The sequence below is a fragment of the Mangifera indica genome, chromosome 6, assembly GCF_011075055.1.
Source record: "Mangifera indica cultivar Alphonso chromosome 6, CATAS_Mindica_2.1, whole genome shotgun sequence".
Classification (NCBI taxonomy): Eukaryota; Viridiplantae; Streptophyta; class Magnoliopsida; order Sapindales; family Anacardiaceae; genus Mangifera; species Mangifera indica.
The window spans coordinates 17,262,629-17,275,463 of record NC_058142.1 but is presented as its reverse complement, the minus strand read 5'-3'; the positions used below and the strand labels follow the sequence as shown (position 1 = coordinate 17,275,463).

The 12,835-nt window shown below is 32.8% G+C and overlaps 1 protein-coding gene across 1 annotated transcript; it reads right to left on the bottom strand.

The window, feature by feature from the left end:
• Positions 1–403: 403 nt before the first annotated feature.
• LOC123218737 (conserved oligomeric Golgi complex subunit 1-like) lies at positions 404–7,510 on the bottom strand. The gene is made up of 6 exons (XM_044640328.1): positions 5,085–7,510; positions 4,334–4,528; positions 2,923–3,203; positions 2,537–2,716; positions 2,173–2,350; positions 404–1,182 (listed from the first exon to the last, which is right to left on the bottom strand). Exons 1-6 carry the CDS (start codon positions 7,260–7,262, stop codon positions 1,009–1,011), a joined length of 3,186 nt encoding a protein of 1,061 aa, XP_044496263.1. The 5' UTR covers positions 7,263–7,510; the 3' UTR covers positions 404–1,008.
• Between the last annotated feature and the right edge of the window lie 5,325 nt (positions 7,511–12,835).

Genomic DNA, 12,835 nt, shown 5'->3' with positions numbered 1-12,835 from the left:
AAAAAATATTATATATTTTAAAATATATAAAAAATTAGTATAATACAATAAAGATAATGTGCAATATGATATGCAACCGTTTGTACCGATAATTTTACCAATAAAAAAGTGATGACAGGACAAGTGTTTGTAATATTCCTATGATGATGATGTAATAATTGAAATTTTTTATTATTTAAAAGAATATATCTTATGATATGATATGTGATTAGCAATTTAAAAAAATTAAGTTTTCAATACACGATAGGATATACGATTCAACTAACATAATACAAAAATTATTGAAATTCGTATATTTACTAGTTTTCATCACTGAGACAAGATTTTTTATGCCTACGAAAATGTAGACAACAAACATATAGGAAAACAATAACAATCATAAAAAAATTGATATACATGTGTGTGTAAGAAAGAGAAGTAATTTCACAAAGTATATATTCAGATATAACACTCCCACTAGGGATTTCCATCAGCTCCAGTTTAGACTAATACAATAATGCTTTTTTTTTTTTTTTTTTCCTTTTCTCTTTTCTTCTCTGTTCTATTTATTTTGAAAATTTTATGGGACCAAAAAGATTAAAAAAAAATACATGGCTGAAATTCCCAAAAGAAAATCTATTAGGGATTTGATTTTGACCAATGAATTTTCCCTTCCACCAAACACTCTCCTGCCTCTGAATCTTTACACAATAAAACTAAATCCTCCCCATCTCAGAAATCATATCACCCTCCTTTAAGGTCTCTATATTCACAATAACTCAAATTGGTATATATAGAGAAAACAGATTAGAAATGTTACCTTTTCTTTGTTCCAACTTGTTTCACAATCTTCCGTGCATTTGTTTGTCCTTCCAATTCTGGAGATGAACATTTTTCCCGACACCTTGTGTCCTGTGTACATAACCTTTTTTCTTGGCGTCCTGTGTGTTTTGGAAATTTCAAAGTGCTCCTCTCCACTGAAATTAGTTTGTCTAAGAAACAACTGAGACTGAAGGACTGAACAGGCAATCAAGTATCTGTTCTGGTTGTAGTGAATGAAGAAAGAAGTCCAGCAGCTTGTGCAGGTAGAATATCGCCAAACGTTGAGATGGCAGATGATGATCTATCCTTGAATATGCCCACTTGACCATCTGTTAAGATGGATCCTAATTTCAGAGTGCTCTCTCCAAACCTGCTGCCAACCTGGTCACAATAAAGGAAACATATATTAGAATAATGGTTCTCTCAAAACCGCTTCTTAGAACATCGGAGTTAGAAATCCCCACAACAGTAACAACTAATTATAACAAGAAGGCCTTAACGCAGTCAAAGGTCCAGTCCGGGGTTTTCCCAATCCAACCGATTGGACCAACAATTAGAGTGGAAAAAAACACTATTTAAATATAATTTTTTTAATATATCACCAATGAATTATGGTCTGATGGTCTAGGACTCATGATTGAGACCCAGCATTTGTAAAAAAAAAATTCCAAATATTATGGTGATGTCAGCATGTTCATAACATTGAACTGTGGTAAAACCGCTGATTTAACCGTGAAGTGGTATGGTTTACTCGGTTGAACCCTGGTTCAAAGCGGTGTAATGGCTTACATTATATAAATGAAATCAGAAATTTTGTTGGCAAAAACATGGTTGAAATTAAGATTTGTAACTCCGAGTTCTCTGTCAGGAGTGCAGGACCATTTGATGAAAATGATAATTGCTAAATTTGTGTTGCACTAAAGTTTTACTAAGTTGCTCATCCAAAAAACCTGTAAACTAAATACACATATGAACATAATAATTAAAAGTTGCAGAAAGACTAAATCAATTAACAGACCGTCTGAGACATGCCTATACAAAAGTAGCTAAATGCATATAACTTGCAGTTCAAATTCCAGCTTAAGTTACAGAAAAGTCTGCAGTTCTTACACAGGAATAAAACTTAAAGGCATATTTATTTACTGCATTCATTAGGAAAATGAAACCACAACACCCTAGGAAAGTGAAAGAATCAGACGCCCCAGACACTGACTCTATGTTTTCCCTGTAACTGAATTTTAATTGAATACATTTTTACCCCAAATCATGCTATTACAACATACAGCTTTTACCTCTCTGACCACAATTCCCAAAACTATAAGATTAAAATGTTCAGTGAACAAGAAAAATGAGATAAGTAGAACGTCTTGCCTGCATGAAAGACTTTAAGAATGGTGCTGCTACCCTGAAACTTGAGTTGTCATCCAAATCAAGGTTTTGAGAAAGCTCTCCATTTGCATATGCTTTAAGGATGCCTCTTGAACTGATATCATCCGATATAGCTGGAATTGATGTTTTAGGTGTAGCTCTTGAAGAAAGAGCTGGAGCACTGCACACCAAAACAGAACAAAGACTGAATTAAGGGACAATTAATGAAGGCAGAAAATTTATAATGCTGGGAAAAAAACATAATTGGTGGCCAGGTGGCTTGATTTGTACTTCAGTGCAGAGGTAATTGATGTAAATCATAACAACTGAATGGTAAGAAGCAAATTCAATAAATGAAGACACTAACCTTATTGGAAGATATTTGAAGCGAGGAACTGTAGAACATCTCATAATATTTGACTCAGAATTAGTAGGCAATTTCTGCACAGTGTCTGTATACATCCGATTAAGTTGCACAAAGAAACCAAAGAGGACAGCATGCCGCAAATAGGCTTGCCTCTCGTTCTCCCTGAGATATGGCTCATACCTTGAATGATATAAAGAGAGTTAGAAATCAAAGTTATAAACACTCTTAACTAAAACTCAAGTACAATGTAATTTCTTAGTCAGGTTCAATCATGCAAAAGTAAGTTGATCTTCAAATTTCCCGCCATAAAACTTTTTTTCTATAAAAATGGCAAATTAATGAGTTGAAATCATATAGTTATTGTACATATGGAAAGAAATTCTTACGTAAGCCAGTCAATGGGATCCAGTCTTTGTGAAAAACGATTAATTAATCCATTAACACGCTCCCCAATGGCAGATTTCATTTGGCTTTGATCCTGCTTCCGCCTGAAAGAAAACTTTGACTTCGGATTTTTGGATAACTCGTCACTCATATTGGAATCACTCCCAGAAAGAATGTCAGCAGCAAATCTCAAGTCTAGAAGAACTTGCAAAACTCCTTTCTCTGACACCTGTGATCCATTCGCCTCTATAGCAGAAAGGAAGTTCGCATAAATACTTATGACCTGCATAAATCATTATATAAGCAAAAGGTTTAGGAAGACACTTGTGAAATATTGTAGTATAACCAGAGATACCTTTAAATTAATGAGCCACCAGAGGAAACAAATTATGGAAATAAAATCAACAAGAAACTACAAAACATGAATAGCTTAGAGGAATGTATGTCTCAAACAAACGATAACAACCACTTCATGTAATTCAGCAAGATACACAATTTCTTTTTGAAGAAGCCAATACTTTACAAATTGAAATAATATACTGCTTACTAAAAAAGAGGAGCCCTGATTCTCCAAAAGATGCAATGTGTTGAGAAAAAGATAAATGCATGAGTGGATGAGGACAGGGATCCATTAAAGAGGTCAAATCAACCCATGAGAAGGAGCTATACAGAGGAAACATTAAAAAATTTCATTTACACAATAAAGAAAGAATGATGAATGAAGTAGATCTATAAAAGGAAAACAACCCCAGAAACTAGAATTTCCAGCTTTTACATCTTCAAAAATAGCATCTTTCAAGCGAAATGACCCAATAAAAGCAGCTATATAGAAATTCATGGCATTTAAAAATGAAAAAAAAGAGAAGAATTAACTCTAAGGTTTCCCAGTGATCCTACTTTGTTTGTTAAAGATAACAATGAACAAACAAGAGATTCACAATAAATTAAGATTCATAATACATATATTGTAATGGGTATTGCTACATATATAAACATAAAAACTGAAATATCTTAGAGAGACCAACAAGCAGTTGAAGCAGGTCAGATAGTTCAAGTAATTTTTTTATTGTAACTGATTAATTTTGTCTTCTACAAATCCTTTAAGCTTGATTGTGCTTCAAGAATATAAGAACAATATTGTACATTTTGGAACTTGGTTCAGTCACTTAGTGAACCAACCAAACCCTCCTATTTAATCCCACAAGTGAACTCATGAATCTATAAATTTTCTAGAGTTTCTTATTGAAAAGAAATCTATATATTCAAAATTTCATGTGTAGCAATCCAAAAGTAATTATTGATAAAATTAGTAAATAAGAAACAAGATGGTAACAATGCTTTACAATATATATTAAATTGTAGCAAGAATCCATGAAGTAAAGTATATCTCTGACATGAATGCAAGCCGCATACCTTTTCCAAAAGTTGTGATGCAAAATTTTGCAAAATTGACTTGTCAAGTACATGCCCTCCAATTCTATGAATCTCTTCACACGCACGGCACAAAAATGAGATTATATAAAGGGAAGGCATGGATGGGAGTGAAATTTTCATCTCCGACTGGTTTTCAACATACTGTTCTTGCTTGACCACTGTCTCTTCCCAACCCTGCATAATATGAGAAGATGAATCATAAACATAACACAATTGCATAACATATATATGATTGGAAGCCGATTCTAACATAGATTACCAGTCATCTGAGTAGAAATTTGACATTCTCGTAAAAAGTAGCATGCAAATATGTTTTTGGATATAAAATGGAATCGAATTGCTCCTGTCCCTCCATAAAATTCACAGAAAGTATACAACTTATTTAAACGTAGACATCAAGTTTGAATTTGCACATTTATGTGTACTTTGAATGAAAAAGAAAGCCCAAATCTTGAGCTAAACAAAATTTTAGTTTGCACATATATGTGTACTTTCAATGGGAAAAAAAAAAAAATCTTAGCAAACAGCTCCACGTTATGTATGAAGCAGCAAAACAAGGTTCTAAAAATGCCCTCTTTCAAACAAATAGCTCTTTCCTCACAAAACTAGTCATACTGGCCCTAACTCAGGAGTGACAACCACTGCAGCTCCAGCTGTATAAGTGATAAGTCTGTCTAATGAGATACAAGAAAACAAATAAAAAAAAAATTCTAGAACAAATGATACTAACCCTCAAGGGAGTTGTTGCTGACAATCCATCATCTTTTCCAAGATCCTGTGAGAGAATAGCAGAAAGCTCATCAGATAACCATGATATCCACAAACTGTGAGCTCTAATACAGAGATCTCTTGTGAGTTTAGAAAGTTCTTCAAGTTTTGGGCTAGCACTTTCATTTGCTCCAAGCAATGCAGCAGTAGCAGCTGAACTTGGTCTTCTGGAGCCAGCTGGACTTTGCCTTCCAGGGGTATCAAGAGCATCGGTCACAACTCCAGATTGCCTCAATAAAGGTGACAATTTATCAAAAACAGCAGCCATAGTTTCTTTTCCCCAAAACCTTGGAGAACCGAGGATTACTGGAATGTGCTTTGAATGGTTGTGGAAAGCAAACAAAAGTCGCCCAATAAATAGGGATTTTTCAACAATGATAGGCTTAGCCAGAGATTGATCATCTTGTGTGCCTTTTTCCATGGCAGCATATAGATTATCAAGCTCCCTCTTGAGTTCTATCAAGATAGCTGACATGCTTTCATAACATTTGTTTTGTAGATACGGTGCAAGATCTTTCAACCTTAGAGATGCCTTTGGAGACTCTAAGAAACTCAGCAGGTCCTCAAGGACACTCTCGCAACAATTGTCAACTGCATCTCTGATCCGACTAACTTCAGGACCAAAATAGGCATAGAGACAAGTCTGAAAGTCATTCTCCTCATCTGATGCTTTATGCCCCAATGCAAAACCAGCCTTCTTAACATTATTATTAGGTTCAATAAACCAAACCCCACCACCAGTAGAAGGTCTGTTCAAGTAAGTGTGGAAATCAATCACTCCACCAGAGGTATCCTCTCCTATTGCACCAATGGACTCTGCCACATTCACATTTCTGGACAAGTCCTCAAACCCCGAATCAATGATCCTTTTCATCCTCCGAACAAAAGCATCTTCAAAGATCTCATCCCAGAGATCAGAATCATCTTCCAGAATTAGCTCACGAATCCTACTCCAAGGCAATTCAATCTCTGATCCAAATACACTCTTAAGCCACTCCAAACTACCCTCCAACACCCGCTTACTGTCCATGGTCTGGCGTATCAGCTTCTCAGCGGATCCAAGTTCTTTGCCAGTGCTGATTGAATCAATTAAAAACTTGCCATTAATTTTACTAACAATCTCCCCACCACATTCTCTCAACCAACTAAAACATGTCTTGGCAATATAATCTTTCTCGAATGTCACCATTTTAGCCTCTAATTTATCCCTAGATGATCTCCACAACCTAACCTCCTCATCAGGATTTGGAATCCCACCAAATAATTGAGAAGCAGGAGGGGAACCCAAAATAACTTTATAAAATAAAGGCATATCATTGAGTACTTGCAAAAACAACTCTCCTACTTGAGCTACACTGACTTGAATAACAGTCAAAACATCGCAAAACACAGAGACAACATCAGAAGAAGCAAAATTACTCCCCAATGTTTGAAGAATCCAAGCTTTTCTCGTTTCCAAAAGCAACACCAGAGCCTGCTTGGGCTCCAATTCATCAATCACAGCAACCGCAGCTAAAGCATCTGCATAAGCATTAACGCCCAACCCTTTATCTAACATGCGTTCTCGACTCCTCTGCGAAATCTGCGCCTTGAAACTATCCACAATTTGACACTGATGTTGTAACAAAGGAAAATTCAACTGATCCATATCTTTATTAACATCTACTAAAATGTACTGAACGTGCTTGGCACGCACATGTCTAGCTGCCGCCTCAAGGAACATAGATTCATCCAAACAACCCCAAATATTCTCCGGCGTATCAACCAAATACTTAACACGACACGCAATGCCATAAATTTTAAGTCGATTAGGATTAGGGCTGACCAATTTGGGGGTTTCGGCGGACAAAGAAAGAATGTGCGAATGAATTGAAGAAACATTGGAAGAAATGTACTCACATGACGATTTCATAAGCACAATCGAATCGGCCGAGTCGATTAGGTCTCGGTACCGAGTTCCGACCAATTGGCGCAACTCCTCCTGCTTCTCCTGGATCTGTTTCTTGGTGCTGAGTTCCATATTTCGGATTTCCGATATCGGCTTGGTTCGGAAAAGCGACTCGGCATCTCGGTAGCCTCCGCCACTGAGCGTCGCGATCCGGTTTTCGGCGGAGGCAGCGGAAGCTGCTGATACTCTCATGATTGTACAATGATGTTTATAATTTTGAAATGCGAAGAAAACAAGAGCTCTGCTCTGCTTCAGATCTGCATAGAGAATTCGTTTACGTCTTCGTCGTCTTCGTCTTCAGATCTGAAACGTTTTTGTTGGTTCTGATTTAATTGAAGTTTTGAATTTTGTTCGCCTTTGGATTTTATTTAGGGGGTTTTGTGTAAAAAATAACATCCTGGTCGTGGGTACGGCAAAGCCATCCTCGACAATGCACAGGGAATGAGGAAAACTGTAAAGTTTATGTTTCAAATGACCCTATAATTTTTAAAACTTCTCATATACACAATGATATTTAGCAAGTGTCAAAATTACCCTCTTATTTGTTATAAAATTCAATTTAATTGAAGCCCTTGTTAAACACCTGAATTGGGTAATTGGGATGGGTGGGATGGCCTCAATAAATGGGCTTCTAGATTTTATTAAGCCCACATATGAGTTGCATAATAATGCTCTTAGAGTGCATTTAGTTAGAGGTGTTAAAAATTACTTTAATAATTTATTTTTTATTATTTTATTTAATTTATAGATAATAAAAATTTTGATAATATTTTATTATTAATAGTAATATAGGAGATAATATAAAAAATAATTTGATTATCATCTTCATCTTAAGTATTAAAATATTATCAACATAATTTTTATTTTATTATAATTATATTTTTATTTATTAATTTTTTTATGATAAAAATAATCTTATTTTTAATTAATATAACAGATAATATAAAAAAAATTTCAAAATAATTATACCCAAAGAATTACCCCTAATCAAATACAATAATTATTTATATCCACCCAGTTTATCAAATTTTATCAAACATATTAATAATTTATATTCAATAATTTTTAAGATAATTTATCTTTAAAATAATCATCTAATTTTAGTAATTAAACATTCCTCAAATTAAACACTCTCTTGACGTTTCAAGGTTTGTTTGATATAGATAGACTTGGCAACTCCAAGCTAAAAAGCTTGTTCCCAACGACACAACTTGCAAAATTATGGGTTGTGACAAGGCTCATTTTTAAAGTGGGTCATGTTTGAGTCTACGATTATGGGTTGTGCCTTAAACTTTAATGTTAAGATATGTTGTATCAAATTAAATAAAATATAGCTTAACTCATTGATGTGTCTAAATTAAACACGATAGTGAGTCCTGTTAAGGCCTATCGAAGCAGGCCACCTTGTTAATTTTAATAGAAAATAATTTTTTATTAAATAATTTATTAAATTATGTTTTCTTTTAATAAAAAAATATATTAAGAAATTGAATTGTGATTAAAAAGAAAATAAACATATTTATAATATGTAAGTTAAGTTCTTATTATTAATTTCACTAATATAAAATTCAAAACTTGAGCTTAGTGGAAATTTACCCTTTGTTCAAGCTTTATTTATAGTTAATATTCTTTTAGATGTAGGACATTTTTCAACTTTATACTCTGCACTTAGCATTCTTGCAAAAGTGTCACATATAGGGTTGGATTCGAGTCAAGTCGAGCTCGGTGAGCTAATGAAAGTCAAACTCGAACTTCAGTTCGAATTCAGTTTGGCTCATTTTTCGTTATTAAAACGACGTCATTTTAATACATATTGGTCAAAACGACGTCATTTTGTATCAAAATTTTTAATTGAAAAATTTGACGAGTAATTCGAGCTCGAGCTCGGCTAAGGCTAACTTGTTTTGGGCTCGTTCAAATCAAGTTCAAGTTCAAACGAGCTCGGTTCGAGTTTAACCCTAGTCATATATCTAAAAGAATACAAATACTCATTTCTTTCATTCATTATAAATAAATATTTAATATTATATTTTAACAAAACTTAAATTTTGGTTATCTTATATATGTGAAATTAATCTAAAGAATTTAACTCATTTTTTTAAGTTTAAAATTTTTTGTTTATTATAAAAATTTATAATTTTTTATATTATAATTATAATTTTATTTATTTATTTAATATTTTTAAAGCTTTTTTAATATTTTAGGCACAGTAACATGCCAAGCCGGCCTTGCCCACAATATGACCCTCTCCAATAGCAGACCATGCCTACCTGGGTCAAGCTAAAATGATAAAGTTCGGGTCGTGTCTTGGACTGGCCTAATCCCTTTAACACCTTTAGTCTAGATGCAAAGGTGGACTCAAATCAAGACGATCCAGAACAAAGATCATTTCTGGCTTAGCACAAATCTGATTGACTATTACAATCTGACTGACTTTAAGTTGCCATACATGTAGGTGATTTGTTTAGTCGTTAATCGCACAGTTAACCCTTTTTTAAGTGTCACTCAAACAGTAAATATTGACATAAAAAAAAAAATAAGAAGATTCGTCAAAGAATAGCTCTAATCCGATGATGTTGGTGAGCCTTGAAATTCAAGTCAAACTATCAAATCAGAGTAGAGATGGCAACGGGAGGGACGGGGAGGGGATCTCAATCCCCGTCCCCGTCTCCGTCCTCGTCCCCGTAGAGGATATCAATTCTCATCCCCGACCCGTCCCCCTTACGGGGATGAACATGATTCTCCATCCCCTTCCCGCAAAGAAAAATCTTCTCTTTATTCCCATGGAAAAAAATCCCCTCTCCGTACCCGTAAAAAATATATATTATTTTTACCTTGTAAATACAATATAAATATATTAAATAATAAAATTAAGCAAAATTAAAATTAATCTACTATTTCAAATATCATAAATATAATATATTAACTCCTTTAATATGCACAACAGAAACCTAAATAAATTTGAAAAATATAAATAATTTAAAACTATAAAAATATATTAGTATTTTAAATAAATATATTAATATAAAGGGAGGGGGATAGGGGCGGGGAGCGGAAGGGTCGGGGCGAGGAGGGGACACATGTATCCCTATCCCCGGCCCGTCCCCAATTGCGAGGATCTTTTTTATCCTCGTCCTCGTCCCCTTTACTGTTAGGGTTGGGGAGGATCGAAGCCCCTAAAGTCAAGTTCAAATTGTCATCTTTAAATCAAAGTTTTAACTTGAGTTTGACTAGTTCAAGTTAAATATAAATTCAAACTCAAACTAACTCATCTTGAATCTATCTTTGGGATTTATATTGTACTTATTAGCCGCTTCTTTAGTGTCATTGAAATAGTGAACATTGATGTCGAAAAAAATGACAAAATTTGTTAAAGAAGAGTTCTGATCCGATGATGCTGGTGAGCTTTGGAATTCAAATCAAACTATTAAATTAGAGTTTCAACTTAAATTTGGCTAGTTTAAATTAAATATGAATTTAAACTCAAATTAACTCATCTCGAATCTACCCTTGGGATTTATATTGTACTCATCGTCGAACTTTTTTCATTTCGAATATACAAGCCCTGGTTTAATTTTAATTAAGTGATTACAAGAGTAAAATTAGTAAATTATTGAAGTGAAATGCGTCACCCAATTCATCGTCTCTTGCTAGAACCGACACCACATAAGCTTTTTTTTTTTTTTTGACTTTATATAAATAATTAAATTATAAATTAACATCATACTTATGTTTTTAATTAATTAATTTACAATTTGACTTTAGCTAACTAATATACAATGACCGGCTAACACACTAATATTGTATAATAATTCTATTAATCACTCTCGTGAAGGAGACAATCCTCCTTCCCGTATAGTGGAAATTTCATAAATACCCTTGACATTATATTATTGAGTGGGCGATAACATTTTTCAAAAACTTATAATAAAATATAAAATTAAAATTTTTTATTTACAATCAAATTTAATGAAAAAAAATTAAATGACATAATTATTGTAATTTTAAAAAAATATATTTCTATATTATTTATTTTTTTCACCTGTTTGGATTTTTCCGTTAAATTTAACAGTATTTTTTTATGGAATTAAAAGAAATCAGTAAATCTACAAAAAAAAAAAGTTCAAAACAAAAAAAAAATTGTTATTGAAATTTTAAGAGTAAATTATTATTTACCACCCAAGGTTTGGGAAAGCCATTTTAACCCCTCGAATTCCTAAATTACAGATTTTCATCTAAAACCTAACTTTGTTAATGGGCAAAGGGTATTGACACTATTAGAAGAAGTGAAAGACCATGTTACTTTAACAATTTTACTTTTTTAAATTATCATATTTAGTCCTAACCACAATCATGACAATTTGGCTAGATCTAGTGGTCAAAATCATACTACCCAATATGAGGTCTAATTGTATCTATCCAGATGGTACCCAAAAATATATGATTATGTAAATGAAATATCATATTTACACCCACAGAAGTGTGAGCTTGTCAAATTACACTTTGTCTAGTGCGATTTTGATTAGATCACACTTTTCCAGATGCAATCTGATTACTTGCATTGATTTTTTTATTTAAGGAAGGAAAGTGATATTTATGGCCTTCTATTGTTAATTTTTTTCCAACATAGTTGAGTTTTGGGTTTATTTTTGTAGTTCAGGGATTCAGTGGGTGGGAACGTGGTTCTCCAAACTTTGGGTGGCAAAACAAGCTTCTCAATTTTTTAATTATAATGTTGCTGCCGGGTGCACACAGTTGTGAAAATTTGACTAGTCTTAGTTTATTTCATTTTCCCCACGCGTTACGCAAATGGTAATTTTAAATACATTTTGTTTTATATTTCTTGGACAAAATCTTCTCCCACCCAAGGTTTGATGAAGTGACATTCCCGCCCTCTAAGTATCAAAAAACCAAATTCCCACCCATCATCCTCTTTCTGTTAGCAAATTTGTTAAGTTTTCATATATCCGACTGTTTTGTCATTTCATTAAAAAAAACTCCTTTAAACACTTAATATAATCATACTATTAATATATATTTGTCAATTTAAAAATTTATCACTTGGATTCATAAAAATTTCAAAACTTTAAACAATGTTAAAATGTTACATTTTAATCAACTTTTAAGGAGTATAACTATCTGTGGTATATTAAAATTTTAAAATTTTTAAAAACATCCCTAACCTTTTTAAAATTTTCAAAAACCCCTTAAAAATTTTATTAACATTTCTAATATTTTTAAAATTTTAAGTTTTCCCTTAAAGTTTTGAAGGAAAAATTAGAAAAATAAGGAGAAAGAAAAAGGGAAAAAAAGAAAATAAAAAATCTATATAAATAAGTTTTTTACTATCTTACTTAACATAATTAACTAATAAAAGTGGATAATAAGTAGGAATTTAGCTTTTTGAAACTTAAAGGGTGTAAATGTCATTTCAGCAAACCTTGGGTGGGAAATAGCTTTTGGGGCATATTTATTGATTCAGTTAATGTGAACGTGACATTAATTCTCCAATACAAGTTATAAATTCAACATGCATTCTGTTAGCTTCTTTGGAATATCTTTTGGCAGATATTAAGGCATCCACTAAGATATGGATTTCGTTGACTTAGCAATTTTAATTTTTTTTTTTTTACAATAATCTTATTATTTAGGGGAAGTTTAAAATTATATAATATAATATAAATAAATTATATATATTTTAGATATATTGAAAATTTATATGATGTAATAAAAATATAGACCGACTCAGGGGGTATCCATAGAAA